At 42.4% G+C, this 15,248-nt stretch overlaps 1 protein-coding gene across 1 annotated transcript in view; it reads right to left on the minus strand.

Annotated features, from left to right (window-relative positions):
* Positions 1–12,367, minus strand: part of ARHGAP6 (Rho GTPase activating protein 6) — a 154,105-nt gene extending 141,738 nt beyond the window's left edge. The window contains exon 1 of the mRNA XM_058824688.1: positions 12,253–12,367. Coding sequence (XP_058680671.1) covers positions 12,253–12,297 — 45 coding nt within the window. The 5' untranslated portion in view covers positions 12,298–12,367. The remainder of the gene's footprint in view (positions 1–12,252) is intronic.
* Positions 12,368–15,248: the final 2,881 nt, after the last annotated feature.

The following is a 15,248-nucleotide window of genomic DNA, read 5'->3' on the forward strand; positions in this document are numbered from 1 at the left end:
GAACGGAATCAAAATGTCTGTTTCTTTGTCTGCTTTGGAGCCAGATTGAGAAATTGCACTTAGAGTTAAATCTACGTCTAAATACCTAAACACGCACTGTTATGAGTCAGAGTATTTATTGTTGCCTTGCTCCAGTCACCCTGCTAAAGCTGCATTCAAGCTTGCTTTAAAAGGGATCCACAAAGATAGCTAGAGGCCAGTTTAGGCAAAATAACAAGACATTAATTCCTCATGGTAACTCATCCCAGAATAAACGTGACCTCCCCTTTTCCCCCTTGATTTTGCATTCTTAATAGATAAATAGAAATTCTACCGAGTTCACAGAAAACTGAGTAGTATTACCATTAGTGGGAAAAAAAGCTTCATGGGAGAAAACAGCAAGATGAATCACCAAGAACATAACAAGGTTATTTGTGAAAAGCAAGGAAATACGTACACACTCTATTACACATTATTGCTTCTAAATGCACCAAAATGCATTAAGCACTTTACAGAACAAGCTATGTACAAACTCTGCTCTTGTCAGTTTATAAATCTGGCTTCATAAACACTGAAACCATCCTCACCCCTTGTCAAGCAGCCATGTGACTGCTGGCATTTTCAGAAGCAATGACTGAAATCTGCTCTCTGTTTTGAAGTTTGTTTTACACCAGACCTCGGGAGCAGAGCTGCACCGTTTCAGAAAACTTCAGTAATATATACTGTAAAGAAAATACTCATCCATGTAAAATGAAACCTTGACTTGGCCTGGCCTTGCACACTTAGGAGAGAGGCAGTGTTAGACAAGAGATCAAACCTACAAGTGTCTCAAACACACAAGCGTAACACACACAATGCTATGACAATCTGTAAGGACAAGGGGAAAAACCAAAGCAGTCATTTTGACATCAATCTTTGGAGCTGAAGGTCTATCTGAATTTGAAGAGTTCAAACCAAAGCCCCACCTTGCAAAAGGACACCAGCAAAATTAAAGGAAATATAATTAACTAATGGCAACAGCATGAAGATCTGAGCTCTACCAGCCCTAAATTGGGAGAATGTGTATTACCAAATTACACACATAACTTGGGAAAAGTGATAAACCTTGTTATTTCCTGTAAATTTTAGTGAAAGGGACACTAATCTGCAAAGCCTCACACATTTAAGTCAATAGTTATTAATAGCCAATGTATGGTATATAGAAAATCGATCAAAAAGTATAAATATTCCAACAGAAATCATACAAAATGAGTTAGGCTGATAAATGTGCTCTGCACAGCATTTTTATTAAAAATTGTTGCCCATGATCTACAGAGCATCTGTACTTCCTGATAGTTCATTTTCTCACTTTCCTGCAAGAGAAAACATTTAAGAGAATTTTAAAATAAGCAATAGATAAAAAACCACCATCAGAAACATGATAGTAAAGGAAAGGAATTCAATAATACTTCTTCAGCTGGAATTTCAGGCATGAATTCTACATAAAGAGGAAATGATTTAAACAACTAGTGCAAAATATAGTAAGATATAAGTAAACTCTGCTTAATATTGCATGCTAGCTAAAAGAACAGACACTCTATTTGCAGTCATAGGTAATAATTGTAAGGACTTCCTGGCAATAATATTTCTTGTCAAACACTTTGATGTTATGCCCAAGAGAGAGGAAAAAAAAAAGCAACAGCAGCTTGTTACTAATCAGATTTCCTCCCTGTGCACAGTTTAGTTACTCTTTATTTAAGGTAGGGCAGAAACACTGTCCCCTTCACCTTTTTCAATCTTGCTGAGAGAAAAGGACTTGCAACAGCACAGAATTGTTTTGCTGCACAGCAACAATTACTGGGTATTATCTGGCAATGCCATACAAGAAAGAAAAAAGCCTCAGCTGGCCAGATGAACAGGGCCAGCTCCTGTAAAAGTATATTTTCAAATTCAGCTGTACAGACCTCAAAGTTGCTGAAGGACACTAAATTTGACAGTCAGCCAAGTAATTCTTTCCCATCACTTCACAGAAGATACTAAAGGCACCTATGACATATTTAAGGACACAAAAATAGTTCATGCTTACCTGGGTTTGAGAAAGCCTGCACCAACAAAAATACATAATGGGATGACTGTACATGGATGATGGAAATGCAGAAAGGAAAAACGATACAAACTGGTGAGACAACACAGTATTGACAAAATTAAGGTCATAGCAGTGTAGCAAGGGCCACAGTCTTGACTCAAGTTCAGCCTAATTTAGAGACCAACAGGCACAATGGCAATATTAACTCATGGCCAGAAATGCTGTTCTAATACTGAAGGATTTAAATACTCCTCAGCCATTGTGTATACTTCCTGGAAGTAAAATACATAATTCAGCATCACTCACAGCAAACTATCCAAAATCATGCAGAGAGACTCAGTAGCTGGAGACTCACAAATTTCTCATAGAAAGGAGTGCTTTCAAGACTACAGTGCTATCAGAAAATAAAGATTTGCAAGGACCACTTCCAAAGCCATGAATCTCCTGTAGTGGGACAACCATTGTTCATTAGAGAACTCACAGCAGGGAGAATGTCTCCCCAAAAAAATACAGTTAGCCAGAAGGGAAATCATCAACTGATCAGCATCCAAAAAGGACAAGACCATCTCTTCTGTAAATAAATATAAACAACTCTTTTTGTTACAATAAAGTAACAAAAACATTTGACAAAGTAGTGTACAATGTACAGAGGACTGCACAGTTTGCTCTTTTTACCCCTTTTCTCCTCTGTATTTCTGACTGAGGTTAATTCTGCCCTCTTGCAACATTTTATCATAGTAAATTCCTAAAATTTAGGAATTCGACAGTGCTTCACATGGGCTGTGCATTCATGCATGGAAAACCTTGATTAAAATGCAGATACATTGTGGAAGAAGACAGGTGAGGGGTAATAAAGCTCAAAAATTTGCATTTAATTAGTCCATTCTCCTGTGGCCTCAGACCGAATTTCAGATTTACATCAATCTAAATCGAACCTTGTGAATACAGTTCAGGGTAAGACATGCAAAAATAAAAAAATTTAAAAACCAAAAGTATTTATAGAGAAATTCAGGCCTCAGTAACTCTGAAAACAAAGCTCATCACTAGCAACTTCATTTCTTCCAGCCACAGTGTCCAGCTATGGGCTCACTCAGCCACAAGGAAACAAAGCAGCCCAGAATGATGCACCAGCAAGACCCTTACCCAAAAGGCAAAATTGTGTGTCCAGAATCACAACTGAGCAGGAGTTCACCTTCTGCTGAAGAAGGACTGTGAACTGCCTCTGGAAATCCCAGTGGCTTTAAATCCAAAACCACCAGGTCATGCTGAGAGCTGGACTGACTCATGCACTTGTGTGACACTGCAGTTTTCACTCCTGGAAAACTTCGGCTTGGGTCCATCACGCACAACTGGAAGTGAGCGGTGCAATTCTCAGGTGCTCACAGTCTGGGTCACAGCTGGCTGTCATCTCCTGTGCTCCTCCAACAGCAGCTCAGGTAATTCAGCTCTTGAGGTCACAAGGACACGGCTCAGCAGCTCCCTTGCTCCTGAGCTAAACAGAGGTGTTGGAATGTGCTGCCTGTCACCAGATAATGCTGAGAGCTGTGCATGTGCATCTCTCCAGTGAAAACCCACCAAACCCACCACTGAGACATGAACCTGGGCTCAAGACATGAACATTTTGCATCTCTCACTGCAGGGGCAGCCCATGTGCTTCTTAAGGGTTGAAACAAAACCCCCTGGTCATTGCTGCTGCTTGTGCAAGATACTGCAGACACCACAAGAAGAGATTCAGCAGCTACAGCTCTGAAAGACGTGCACCCTCCAGTTAAAAGCCAAGCCATGTACTTCCCCTCCTGCCACTTGTTCCTGCCATTTGTCCAGATGTGCTCAGAGGACAGAACAGGCTGAGAACTCTGCAACAAAAATGTTCATAAAGGAGACCACAGAAACACACATCTGGGAGAGGAAGCAACCAGCTAATTGGGGGTTCCTCAATTACTCATAGGGATCTCTGCTTGCAAACAAGAAAATCCCTCTGACATTCTACCAAAAGTTCCTCAGCACCATACTCTGCAGTAAAATAAATCACTCAGTTTTATTTAAGATAACTTTCATAGAAATTGGGAATATTTCCAACATTCAATATGTGCAGCAACAAAATCTGACATTTAAAGGGATACATAATAACAGTATGCAAATATTAATGACAGCCTGCAGTGATACAGAACAAGAGCAATTTACCACAAAAGAAAAAAATAAACATTTAAGGCCAGAGTACCAGTTAAAGGATGGTTTTATCCAGAGGGTCACAGGAATGTGAGACAATCTGCCAAGGGAAATGGAGGGTGTAGCCTCTGCACAAAGTTGGACTCCACATCTGTTTCATGAGCTGGGATATATTTCAGCAAGAACAGGACTAGGCAGCAAGTACCTATGGTTTGTTTTCTTCCAGCACAATTTGTTTATGGTTTACTGTTTGCCTTTTTTTTCTTTTTTTTTGTATGTAGAAATAGCTTTAAATACTGTGCTTATTCAAAACCCCATCTGAAAAGCAGAAATACATTTCCAAGTTTTTAAGCAAGCTTAATCAAACAATGATCTTCAGATTCTTTTCCACAGCTTGTGTTTAAACAAAGTGCTTTGCAAGCCTCAAGATCTTTATTAATAGGACCAGACCAGAAAAAATACAGTAATCACACAAATGAGAATCTCAGCCAGCAAAGATACTGGATCCAAATGCCAAGTCACGTATAGATGAGTGTAACAGAACCTTTTACAAACTAACAGGAAAAAGGGAAAAAATACTCATCATTAAACAACATTTAACTTAGGTGTCTGCATCAAACCTGACATCCCAAACAACACAACTGACTTTGTAAATATTTAAAACTTTGCAAGTATTATACCTTTATCAACATCAAAAGAAGACAACAGCAAGTTTCAGGAGATTAGACAGGCCAAAGTCCGGGTGCTACAGTTATACTTAGTTATACAAGATGCTCGATTTCAAAGAAATTGATCATCTACAGTAAACAGTGAAGACTGGCTCTAATCTACTGTAGTTACATAGAACTGTAGTAGTTATAAAATCACAGGATCATCATCTATCTTCATGGCAGCGCAGCAAAAGTGACTGATAATCAGATTCACATAAACTAATGCACAAAAGTATGAGGTATTATTTAGAAGTAAACAATTCAATTGTATGATGTAATAGCAACAGCCTCCAGTATAATTTCCCCAGCTTCAATCACCTGTTTCAAAAATGCAAAGCATCCATGTATGAAATAACAGCAGGCAGTTGAGATCAGCACTTACTCTTCCTGCATACCTGAGGGCACCGCAGCCTGAAAAACCCAAACTTTACTCAGGTTGCCCTTAGCAACTGAACACTAAATACAGTCTATTTAAGTACTGCTGTAATATTCAATTTTCCATCAGCATATCATAACATTTTTTGCTTTAGTAGAGAATATATTCAGAAAATCCTTTTAAATGTGAGCTATCAATAACACTTAGATAGTAAGCATTAGAAAGAAAAAACATTACTTACTTTTCTTTTTTAGTCAGCCATGCCTGATAAGATCCAGGTACCTCCCAAGGGAGCACTAAGGTTTGACACCCCTTTAGAGAAACTTAATGTGAACCATGTGGACTTGTCAGCCAAGGCATGCTACAGAAAGGCTGTCAGATTCTTTTTGTAAGCAGTACAATGCATGCAGACCTCCTTTATTCCCTAGACAAGTAAAAGCCATTTCACTCCATGAAGTGAAATGTCTTTCTATATTCTCAAATGTCATAGAAAGGCAGCAATAGTGTGGAATTTGAACTCTGAGTACATCTTTTCCAAGTCACTAAGAGTTCATCTTTATTTCTGCCACAGGTAGAGGTATTCCTTTAAACAAGAGCAGCAAACACACCTAGCCCAGAAATAGTAGTGCGAGAACAACAGAGGTCCTTAGCAGACAAATGAAAGAAGTTCAAAAATCCCTGCTTACATGATGACATGTAAACCAGAGTATTCCTAAGGTGTCATTTTCATTTGAGATTTAAATTCTAAATATATATGAAATTTTGAAGAGCTGTAGCCAGCAAAACTACTTTACTAAATATAACTCTACAGAAATAAATCTCCTGAGTAAGTAAATTTCCTTCCTCACAGTTGTACACAGACATTTGTGCATAAAAGGTAACCAATTTGCAACTGAAGATAAATACAAGTAGAACCAACTACCTAAATATATCTGTGCCCTCAATCATCTTCCATTTACTTCACTCTTCAGGCTGAAAGAAGTGTGAAGACACATCTGCAAATTTCAAAAAGCTTCTGGAAAACAGAACTGGAATACAAACCATCAGCTTGTGTGGGGAATATTGACTAGGTGGAGTTCAACATTTTTACTTCAGGGTAGTTCTGTATTCACACCACCATCATACCTGAACAATCTCTAAAGGCTAGCACGTTTGCACACACAGGTTCTTTAGGAAAAGAAGTATTTCCATAGGGGAAGAAATAATTGAAAAGGACCAGAGAACAGCCTTGCTCTAAAGTCACCAATAAAGGACATAACAGAGACTGAAATCCTCATCTTGCACTTCATCTACATGGCTAAGCTTCGTTCCAGGCACAGGTGCTGATTTTAGCCACACATGACCTTGCTGCTCAGGCAGAGCTGAGCCCAAAACATCACCATGAAGCTTTGCAGGGGACTGGTGCTGGTTGATTCAGTCTTCTCCTGGAGAAGCTGTATAAGCATAAACCTTCCTGGGGAAGCACACCACCACATCTGAGCCTAATGGTTGTGCGCCCCTCTGCAGAGAAACCCTGAAGATCCCCTCACGTGGGAGTTTTGTTAAACAGCATCTTTGCAAGTATTACTGCAAGAACTGTAATTGCTCTGCAGGGACAGATTATGCTAGAGACAGAGACAAACTGAATAAAGGGAAGCTTTACCTCCTGCTGTCTATACACAGGGTGGCCACTTTTCTCTGTACTTTAGGCCACTTTTATTTCCGCAGAGTGTCTGGGAGCAGACTAATAAACCCCATCAGTGTGGCTCTGCACCTAACCTAGCAAGTCCTGCCCAACTCCACCTGCATCTGCCCCCATCTTGTCCTGCACATGAGAGGAAGAACAGTGATACCCACATGTCAGTGAGAGCTCCCAGAATACATGAGGTGTACAACAGCTATAAAAAATAAAATCTGATCAGAATGGAAATCTACTTCCTGTAACTTTTTTAAATCCTGTGACACACACCAGCCCCTTGCTTCCTGGATTCCAGCTCTTTGGTGTTAACTCATGGCCACTTTGCATAGCAAATAAAAAACAGTTGGACTCACTTCAATTCCATCAATCCCAGTCAAAGCTTGGTCTTGGTGTTCATACTGAGTGACAAAGAGAGCTCACTTCCTATATTTATACATGCTCTTTAGAGATTAGCAATAAAAGTACTTTCAAACGTTGCAGAAGTGCAAGCATGAGTCACCACTGTCACTGGGAATTTCACCCAAATGAAGAATGAAGCACTGGGCTCAACATTGCTCAGAAATCATATTCCTCCTTCCAAAAAATCCAACACGCATAAGGTGAGATAAGTCCTTGACAAATAAAATCCAAGAATCAGATGCCAGAAATCTGACATTTAACTATTCCTCTACTGCTAAATGCCTCTTCTGTAGCTTGCTTATTTGGTGAATTTGATAGTTTTCTTCAAAATTTCCTAATTTGAAAACAACACCTACAGAGCAATTAAACCTCCTGAACAAGTTAACTCTGCTTGTGACTATTCAGGATAGGAGAAAATAGGCAGCTACCTTTTGTGAAGTAGAGATGTTTAAGATTTTTTGACGGGCAGGAACTTACTCTCCAGCCTACAGCCTGTCCTTAACCTCACCAAACCTAAGCACAAAAATACACTATGACTGATCTGGGTACACACTGGCCCCGCCTGGTCCTATGCTGTTTCTTGCTGGCAAGACTGTTGGCAAGAGAGAGAAACCAGTCAAATGGTCTAGGTGAAGACAGCACTCTTATTAGTCCAGTAAGATAAATTAGTTGTAGGATTTCCCACAATTATGGTAACAAGCGTGGTCTGCTTGTGGCATGTAAGTTTGTTGTTAAAACCCATGAGTGGCTGAAGTCATAAGGCAAGGTGTCCTGAAATCAGAAACACAAGGATCTGTCTTTAAAAGAGGATTCTTGCAAAACACAAGCAAGCCTACAGGAGGATGGCAGTGCTTGGGTCCTCCTCACAAGGAGATTTTTACCATTCCAGTTTACAGCTTTACAGCATCACCACCAATCTTGGTACTCCACCTTGAATTATTCTAATATCTAATTCTTAGTTATCATTAGTACAACTGGAATACTGGAGGAAAATGTCTGTTATCCTCTTTTTACTCCCTCTGTGCTCCAGAAAGCAGGAGGTTTCCTAGTGTCATAGTTTCCAGTGAAAACTGTTTCTTCTGTTTTCTCCATCCTTCCATGCAGCCTCGTGGATTTAAGACACTAAAGAGGGAGCAGCAAGTCTGCCTATCAGCCCAGCAAGGGTCAGCTGGGCACAGGCTGAGCAAACACACAATGCAGTGCCCCAAACACTACTGGAGGCTGGGAAAAAACCTTCTTTTCTCAAAATACTCTCCAATGTCTGAATTTGAGGTGAGAAGCTTAAACCAACTCAAAGTTGTTGTCCAAGGACTCACATATCCCTTCCACTCTGGATGCCAGAACACTCAATTTTTGGCCCCAAGAGAGTCTCATATTTTCTCCTTAGATGAATTCCCCAAGGTATCTCTCAAGCCATGGCAGCCACTTCCAAATCCCAGCTCCTCCCCATTTTCTCATATTCCCTGGTGAAAGACAGTCAGAGCTTCCTCATCAGGGTAAAATGTCCTTTCCCTTGAGGGAAATCCTTTCTGGTAAATGTTTCAAGACAAAACAAGATTAAAGATTACACTAAGATTAAAATGACTATATCCAAACCAGATCATTCTCCAATCTTTCTGGTTTGAACCACTGAGGGACCGGCTGATTGGGCAACAGCTGAGGCTGTTTTGAGTCTTTTTGTCACAGGAAAAAATTCTACATCTCAATTAACCAATGGATCTCTCTGATGTTTTAGCCAAAATACACGAAGCAGCTTTTTAGTTCCCCCATAAAGATACTAAGATGGAGGGGGGGAAAAAAAAAGAATTTAGCAATAAACAAAAAGAAATCCCAAGTCAGGAAGGTGACCATCCCTTTTAATGAAACTATAGAAAACTGTTCCTGGAACATTTGGAGATTTTAGTATCAGTTACAAACACCATGATACCAAAAAGAGCTTTTAATTCAGAGTAATTCAGCCAGATCATTAATGGACAGATAAATTAACCCATGTCTAAAAAATAAAGAGTACAGTTTGGCCAGGCAACATACATCAAGAATGAGATATTATTTACCTTTCTCTAAGTTTTAATACAAATGTCATCTAAACATATAAGAAAGGTAAAAGAGTCTTTGGACTAATGAAAAGATATGAGGAGGGAAAAAAAATTGTTTCTCTGATCTAATGCAAGTATAACCGTCTCCCAGTCTGCATTTTGGTTTGTTTTTCTTACACCTACTCCTTTAATAACATATTTTTTTTCATTTTCAACTGGCTGGTTTCTTTTAATTTACTTTTCACTGAAAACAATATTTCAGCATATTAAAATGACCTCTTTGCCTAGTGGAGTTTTTAGGTAAGTCAACACCAATGCCAAGTTCAGAATGGAACTGTGACATAATTATCAGTCATTCCACTCTCACTTAACACACACAGGATCCAATGTGCTATAGGTGACGGGATCATAGCCACTGACATAACAGTCTTAAGCTATTAAGTCTGTGTTTGCATAAGCTATGCTTGCAAACACACTAGGAAGCCTCAGAATCACAGTGCCATCCCTGTTGATTTATGGCTACATTATTGTGTTGCACTGGCTGTAGCACACTGCAGAGCTCAGGGGCTGGTACAGAGGATGGAATGCTCAAACAACACGAATTTTCCAAGTTTAGCTGACTCTAGCTTGGTCCTGAGGCTCAAATATCCTCCAAGCTGAGAAGCACCAGGAGCACATTCCCCAGTTCAGCATCACCTGAACAAATGCTGTTTCCCATGATCAGTCCACCCTGAGACATGAAGCAAAGGAAACAACTGGGAAGATTGGGAAACTGCCTTCAGAAGCACAGTGCTGTCTGGAACAAAGATGCCAGTGCAGATGCTTCCTTTTATGAAAACCATGAAATTTTAATTATCAGTCCTGAAAATCAGAAGAGAAGCTCACCACAGAAATCACTGTAATTTCTTCTGCCAATAAATTAATGGCTATTAAATGCTGTAACACTGCATAATTTTTATTTCACAGTTATCAAAACAATCCAAGAACTTGATTTGTATTTACACCATGCAACTACTTAATGAGAGCGGTACTTCACTACATTTAAGCAGTAATTACTAAGGTTCAATACAAGAAAGCTCTACAGTCTTAGTTCATCATCAAGTCAACACACTTTTCATCTCATCTAGGTTTTCACAGACTCCATGTTAAGCCTGGATTATGCACAGCATCCAGACCCCAATTCTCCAGGCAAGCCAGTGATATAAACTATAAATGTCACTTACCTCCAAGATATAACTATGTGTTGCTACTTCATCATTGAAATATATCCTAAAATAGTAAAACAAACTTTGAAGTTTCATTCTCAGGTGTGCAATTTCCCTTTTGCTGCGATATACAGCAATCAAAGACCAGGGGTTTTGTCAAAGGGGCAATGGCTATCCGATATGGCTGGCCATCCTTCTTCCCTTGCATGCCTGCTGTCCTGAATTCAATGCACTACCTGCTGTTGGCTCCAAGCATGAAACAGGACTGATACCCAACTGACAGAAACAATAATGTGTTTGCAACTAGTAGTTAATGGCAGACTGACAAGCACAATCACAGGAAGTAATAAAAGTTTCATGGTGCTAGCACGTGACGTGACTAGCAGTGGTCACCACATCGAAATACTCACGGCACCATTACCCTGCTGAAAGAGTAGTTCCAATTTGTTTGGTGTATGACAACTAGATTCCTGATGAAACCACTATCACTACAAAGGTATTTGTTTCTATTAACTAATTTAGCTAACTTACCATTACCTCTAAAAACTCTCATATTACTACAGCAGCTGAATGCACTAACACCTACAGTTGAGTGGGTACAAAAATATGTATAGAGACAGACATTAATCCCTGCTGCCCAAAAAAACCCAAGTAGTCTCTTCCAAATTGTTTACACCAGGTTTTAAAATAAAAAAGTGTATAAAAAGAAGTTTAATTTCATGTCCAATACTGAAGGAATCAAAGTGAAGCAAGTAAAAAAAAGCACATCGCAGTGTGTCCCGTAATTGATACAATTAAATATCCATCAACCCATCCCGCCAATCCAGCCGCCGTGCTCCCAGGACCAGCGAAGCAAGCCTGCTCCGACTGACAATTCCGACACAACTTTAACAACAGCAATAAAAGTATTCATCACTGACATGGGTGCAAACGAGAGCGGCACCAGCCCTCGCATGCAATAGCAATAACTCGTGCTGGAGTTTATTTATGACTTCAGGAGAGGAGGCAGCTGGTTGTTTTTACGCGGTTTTCTTTTTTTTTTTTTTCCGCGCCGGAGCAAACGAGAAAATGCTCCTAATAAGGCTGGTGGAAGTGCAGCGGCTTCTCAACGGCACCAGCTCTCGTGAAGGAAATTAAATAAAGTACGGTGTTATTATCGGAACCGCCGCGGGAGCGGAGCCGGAACCAGGCACCGACAGCCCTGCCGGTGCAGGGCTCACCCCAGCACCAGGACAGGACAAGGGCAGCGGGGCCGCACCCGGGGCTCCCGGGATCCCCGAGCCGGAGCGCCCCGCTACCCCGGGGAGAGGCGGCACCGCCACCGCTCCGGCCGGCTGCAGCCCGGCTGCCCCGCGGCCGGCACCGCATCGCCCGCTCCTTTATTAATTAAAAAATATATATTTTATGTCATCTCCAGCAAAGCGCGACACTCCCAGGTAGGAAAGCGGGGAAAGCCTTCAGCTCAGCGCCGCGCCTGCAGGCTGCGCGCATCGAGTCCCCGCCGGGGCAGGACTGCAGCCGCCTCCCCTGACCCGCGGCTCCGCGCCTGTGCGGACGGACAGACGGACGCTCCCACACCCCACGGCACACGTGGGCGCCCCGGTCCGCGCAGCCCCCCTCCGCCCCGGCACTCACCGCGTAGCGCAGCGTCGGCCTCTCGCTGAACACCGAGTCCCCCATGGGCGCGAACGGGCGGGCGGCGGCGCCGCTCCCTGCACCCGGGCGCCGCTGGGCACTGCCCCCGACCCGCCGTCCGCCGCAGCGCTGGGCTCCCGCCCGGCAGCCCGCGGCCCCCGGCGCTCCTCCTCGTAACTCCCGCCCGCGGCCCGCCCCCGGCTGTCCCCACCCCGCGGCGGGAGCCGGCAGCCCCTCGGCAGAGCCGGGCGGCAGCGGCAGGAGGCGGCTCCCGGCGCTGCCTGAGGGGCGGCGGTTTCGCTTCTCCCGCCCAGCGCTCAGCCCGGCGCACCTGCGAGCCCTCCCCGCACGGGCGGCTCCGTTCCCGGCTCCGTTCCCGGCTCCGGCCCTCCCGGGCGGACCCCGGCGCCGGCTCGGGGCCCCGCGGAGCCGCCCCGATGTGCCGAGCCCCGGCCGCCCGGCAGCGGCGGCTCCAGCCAGCCCGTCCCACAGCCCCCGACAAACCGCACCAGCCCCCGGCAGCACGGGGGCGAGGAACCTGGTCCTGCAGGCGAGGAGCTAAAGGTGAAGGAGAGAGGGACAAATAAAACATAACTTTCCTGTTCATGGTTTTACAGTGCGTACTTTCAGTGAACTGGCTCGTGATTCTTTAACACGTAGACTTTCAAAACAAAATGCTATGTCATGGCATATTTGTTATTTCATAAATGTGTCTTTACACAAACTGTAGAAGATCAAACACATTCTGAAGGAAAATTGCATTCTGCTGTGTTATATAATTAGTAGTGACTTCTGTGTGACTTGCCTGGGGAGATTATTCCATCAATGGAAGTGTTTAAAAATGTATAAACCTCCCTCAGCTAAGCATAGCCTAAGCAGAGCCTAGGCCAGGCTACATGTTTCCTGAGCCCTCTTTCACCCTTATAATCATTTTTAAATGCCCTGTACAAATTTTGGTAAGGGCAGCAACCCCCCCAGTTACTCTCAGCTGTTCTCTGAGAAAGTGGCCTTATCCTAGTGCTGCATGACATAAATGGAATTCATCAGTTTCCAACCTACAATCTAGGCAAATGCTACTAGTCCATCACATTATCTCAGAACACAGGTAGCAAAGTACTTTAGGGGAAAAGGAGAAGGTATTTTGAGAAAAAAAATGTGTACAATATCATAAAATATATTCTGTAAAGATAAACCAGTTGAGTCAAAGTTTTTATGTGCTCTGATGCTGATGTACTGTACTCAACAAGCTTCCAGTTATGGATCTTCCATGGATCTTAATCCCTATTGCAGAGGAAATAATCTTTAAGTGTTCCCATGGACAGTCAACTTGGCGTGAACAAAGAACACAGTATCTGCATTTACCAATAAAGTCCATTTTTGTCTCTTGGGTGAACAATCTGTGCTACTCCCCTTCCTGGAAAACAAGGCAGGGTAGATACTTGAGCAGTTGCAGAGCATCTATTGGAAAGCAGCACCCAACAGAAAGAAACCTTATATAACAAACTTCAAATCATCAGAATCTCCAGGCAGGTAGGCGGGAGAAAAAAGGGTAAAAAAATAAAACCCTGAATGCCTGTTTTTCTCTTCTATATTTCTACTTCTTATTTCAAGGAGATGTTTTCAGTTGGGAACTCTGCATATATCATATGCTCTGATTCCCAGTATTTGTTTGTCTGCTCTGCAGGTTTGACCACAGAAAGTAGATGAGCAAGATGGGAAGAGGTTTACAGGATTTCTAGGCTCAAGTTCTATACCATCACCAGCTTCTTCTAACCACAGATGCAATGCAAAAGAAAATGGAAAACATTGCAAAAGGATTAAAACAGAGGTGTTATTTCTAATAAATACCCCAAGGTGAGAAGAATAGAAGGAGAGCAGAACCCCCATGGTAGAGAAGGTAGAGAAGCAGCAAACCAGTAAAGGGAGAGATGCAAAACTTAAAGAAAACAGAGTAATTCATGGAAAGGGGAAAAAACAGGAAGGTAAAGAATGCCCTAGAGGGAGAAGCCAGAGAGGGGAAGGACTAAAGGTGAAATTTCACAGGTCAAACTTGTTTGGCTTAGAAACTCATTGCCACTGAAAAGGAGAGTCTGCCTCCCATTAACCCTCTTCATCCCCCTCTCCCAGCCACACACTGCCACCACCTCCCTTCCTTCTGCCTCCGTGCTTCTCACAAACCAATACAGCAAATGAAGCACACACCTTGCTTTCCATTTAGCAGACTGATTCAGCTCTCTGAGGGAGGAGATGACTGCCAGAGCTGGCACAAAAGAAATCTGGAGACTGTCTAGTTGGGAGTAGGATACTGGGGACAGATGAAGAGCATGCATGGAAGTGCTTTGCAATAATAACAGGTTGTTACATTAGTGCAGCTAAGATTAAAAATAAAGAATACATGATAAGGAAACTGCAGTTGAACTTTTTATGATGACAAGGAAGAAGTTGTGAGCAAAAACTTACAGATTGGGGGTTATCAACCCCAAAAACCACAGGATACTAGATCTGGCTTTATTCTGTACACATAATATAAAAAACAGGGAGAAAAGATTCCTTGTCTACCTCGTATCAGAATTTAAAACTAATTGCTGACTAGCAATTAGTGTTTTCAAAGGCCAGATCTCAACAAAAGCTTTCTGGATTTTGAACACAAGCTACTGTGGCTGTGATTAGAAAGCTCCCTTACACTGTATTTATGGTGGCCAAGGAGTTTCTGATTTCAAACTGCTCAGGGTTTGGAGCCCACCCTGGACTGCAGTAAGAGGAACCCACTGAGCTGTATTACTCAGCTGCCTGCAATCATCTGTCCCTCTCTTAAGCCACTTAGCAGCCAAGATTTACAGACAGATCTTTCTGGCCATTCTGATTACATTTTATCCTTTCACATTCCACCCTTATTCACTTATGATGCATTTATGATTCCTCCCTGCTGTTCTTTCCAAATTTTCTTCCTCCTTCATTTACCTGACAATGTGTGCCCAAGGAATGCATGCAGCTCA

Source organism: Ammospiza caudacuta, chromosome 2, assembly GCF_027887145.1.
Source record: "Ammospiza caudacuta isolate bAmmCau1 chromosome 2, bAmmCau1.pri, whole genome shotgun sequence".
Classification (NCBI taxonomy): domain Eukaryota; kingdom Metazoa; phylum Chordata; class Aves; order Passeriformes; family Passerellidae; genus Ammospiza; species Ammospiza caudacuta.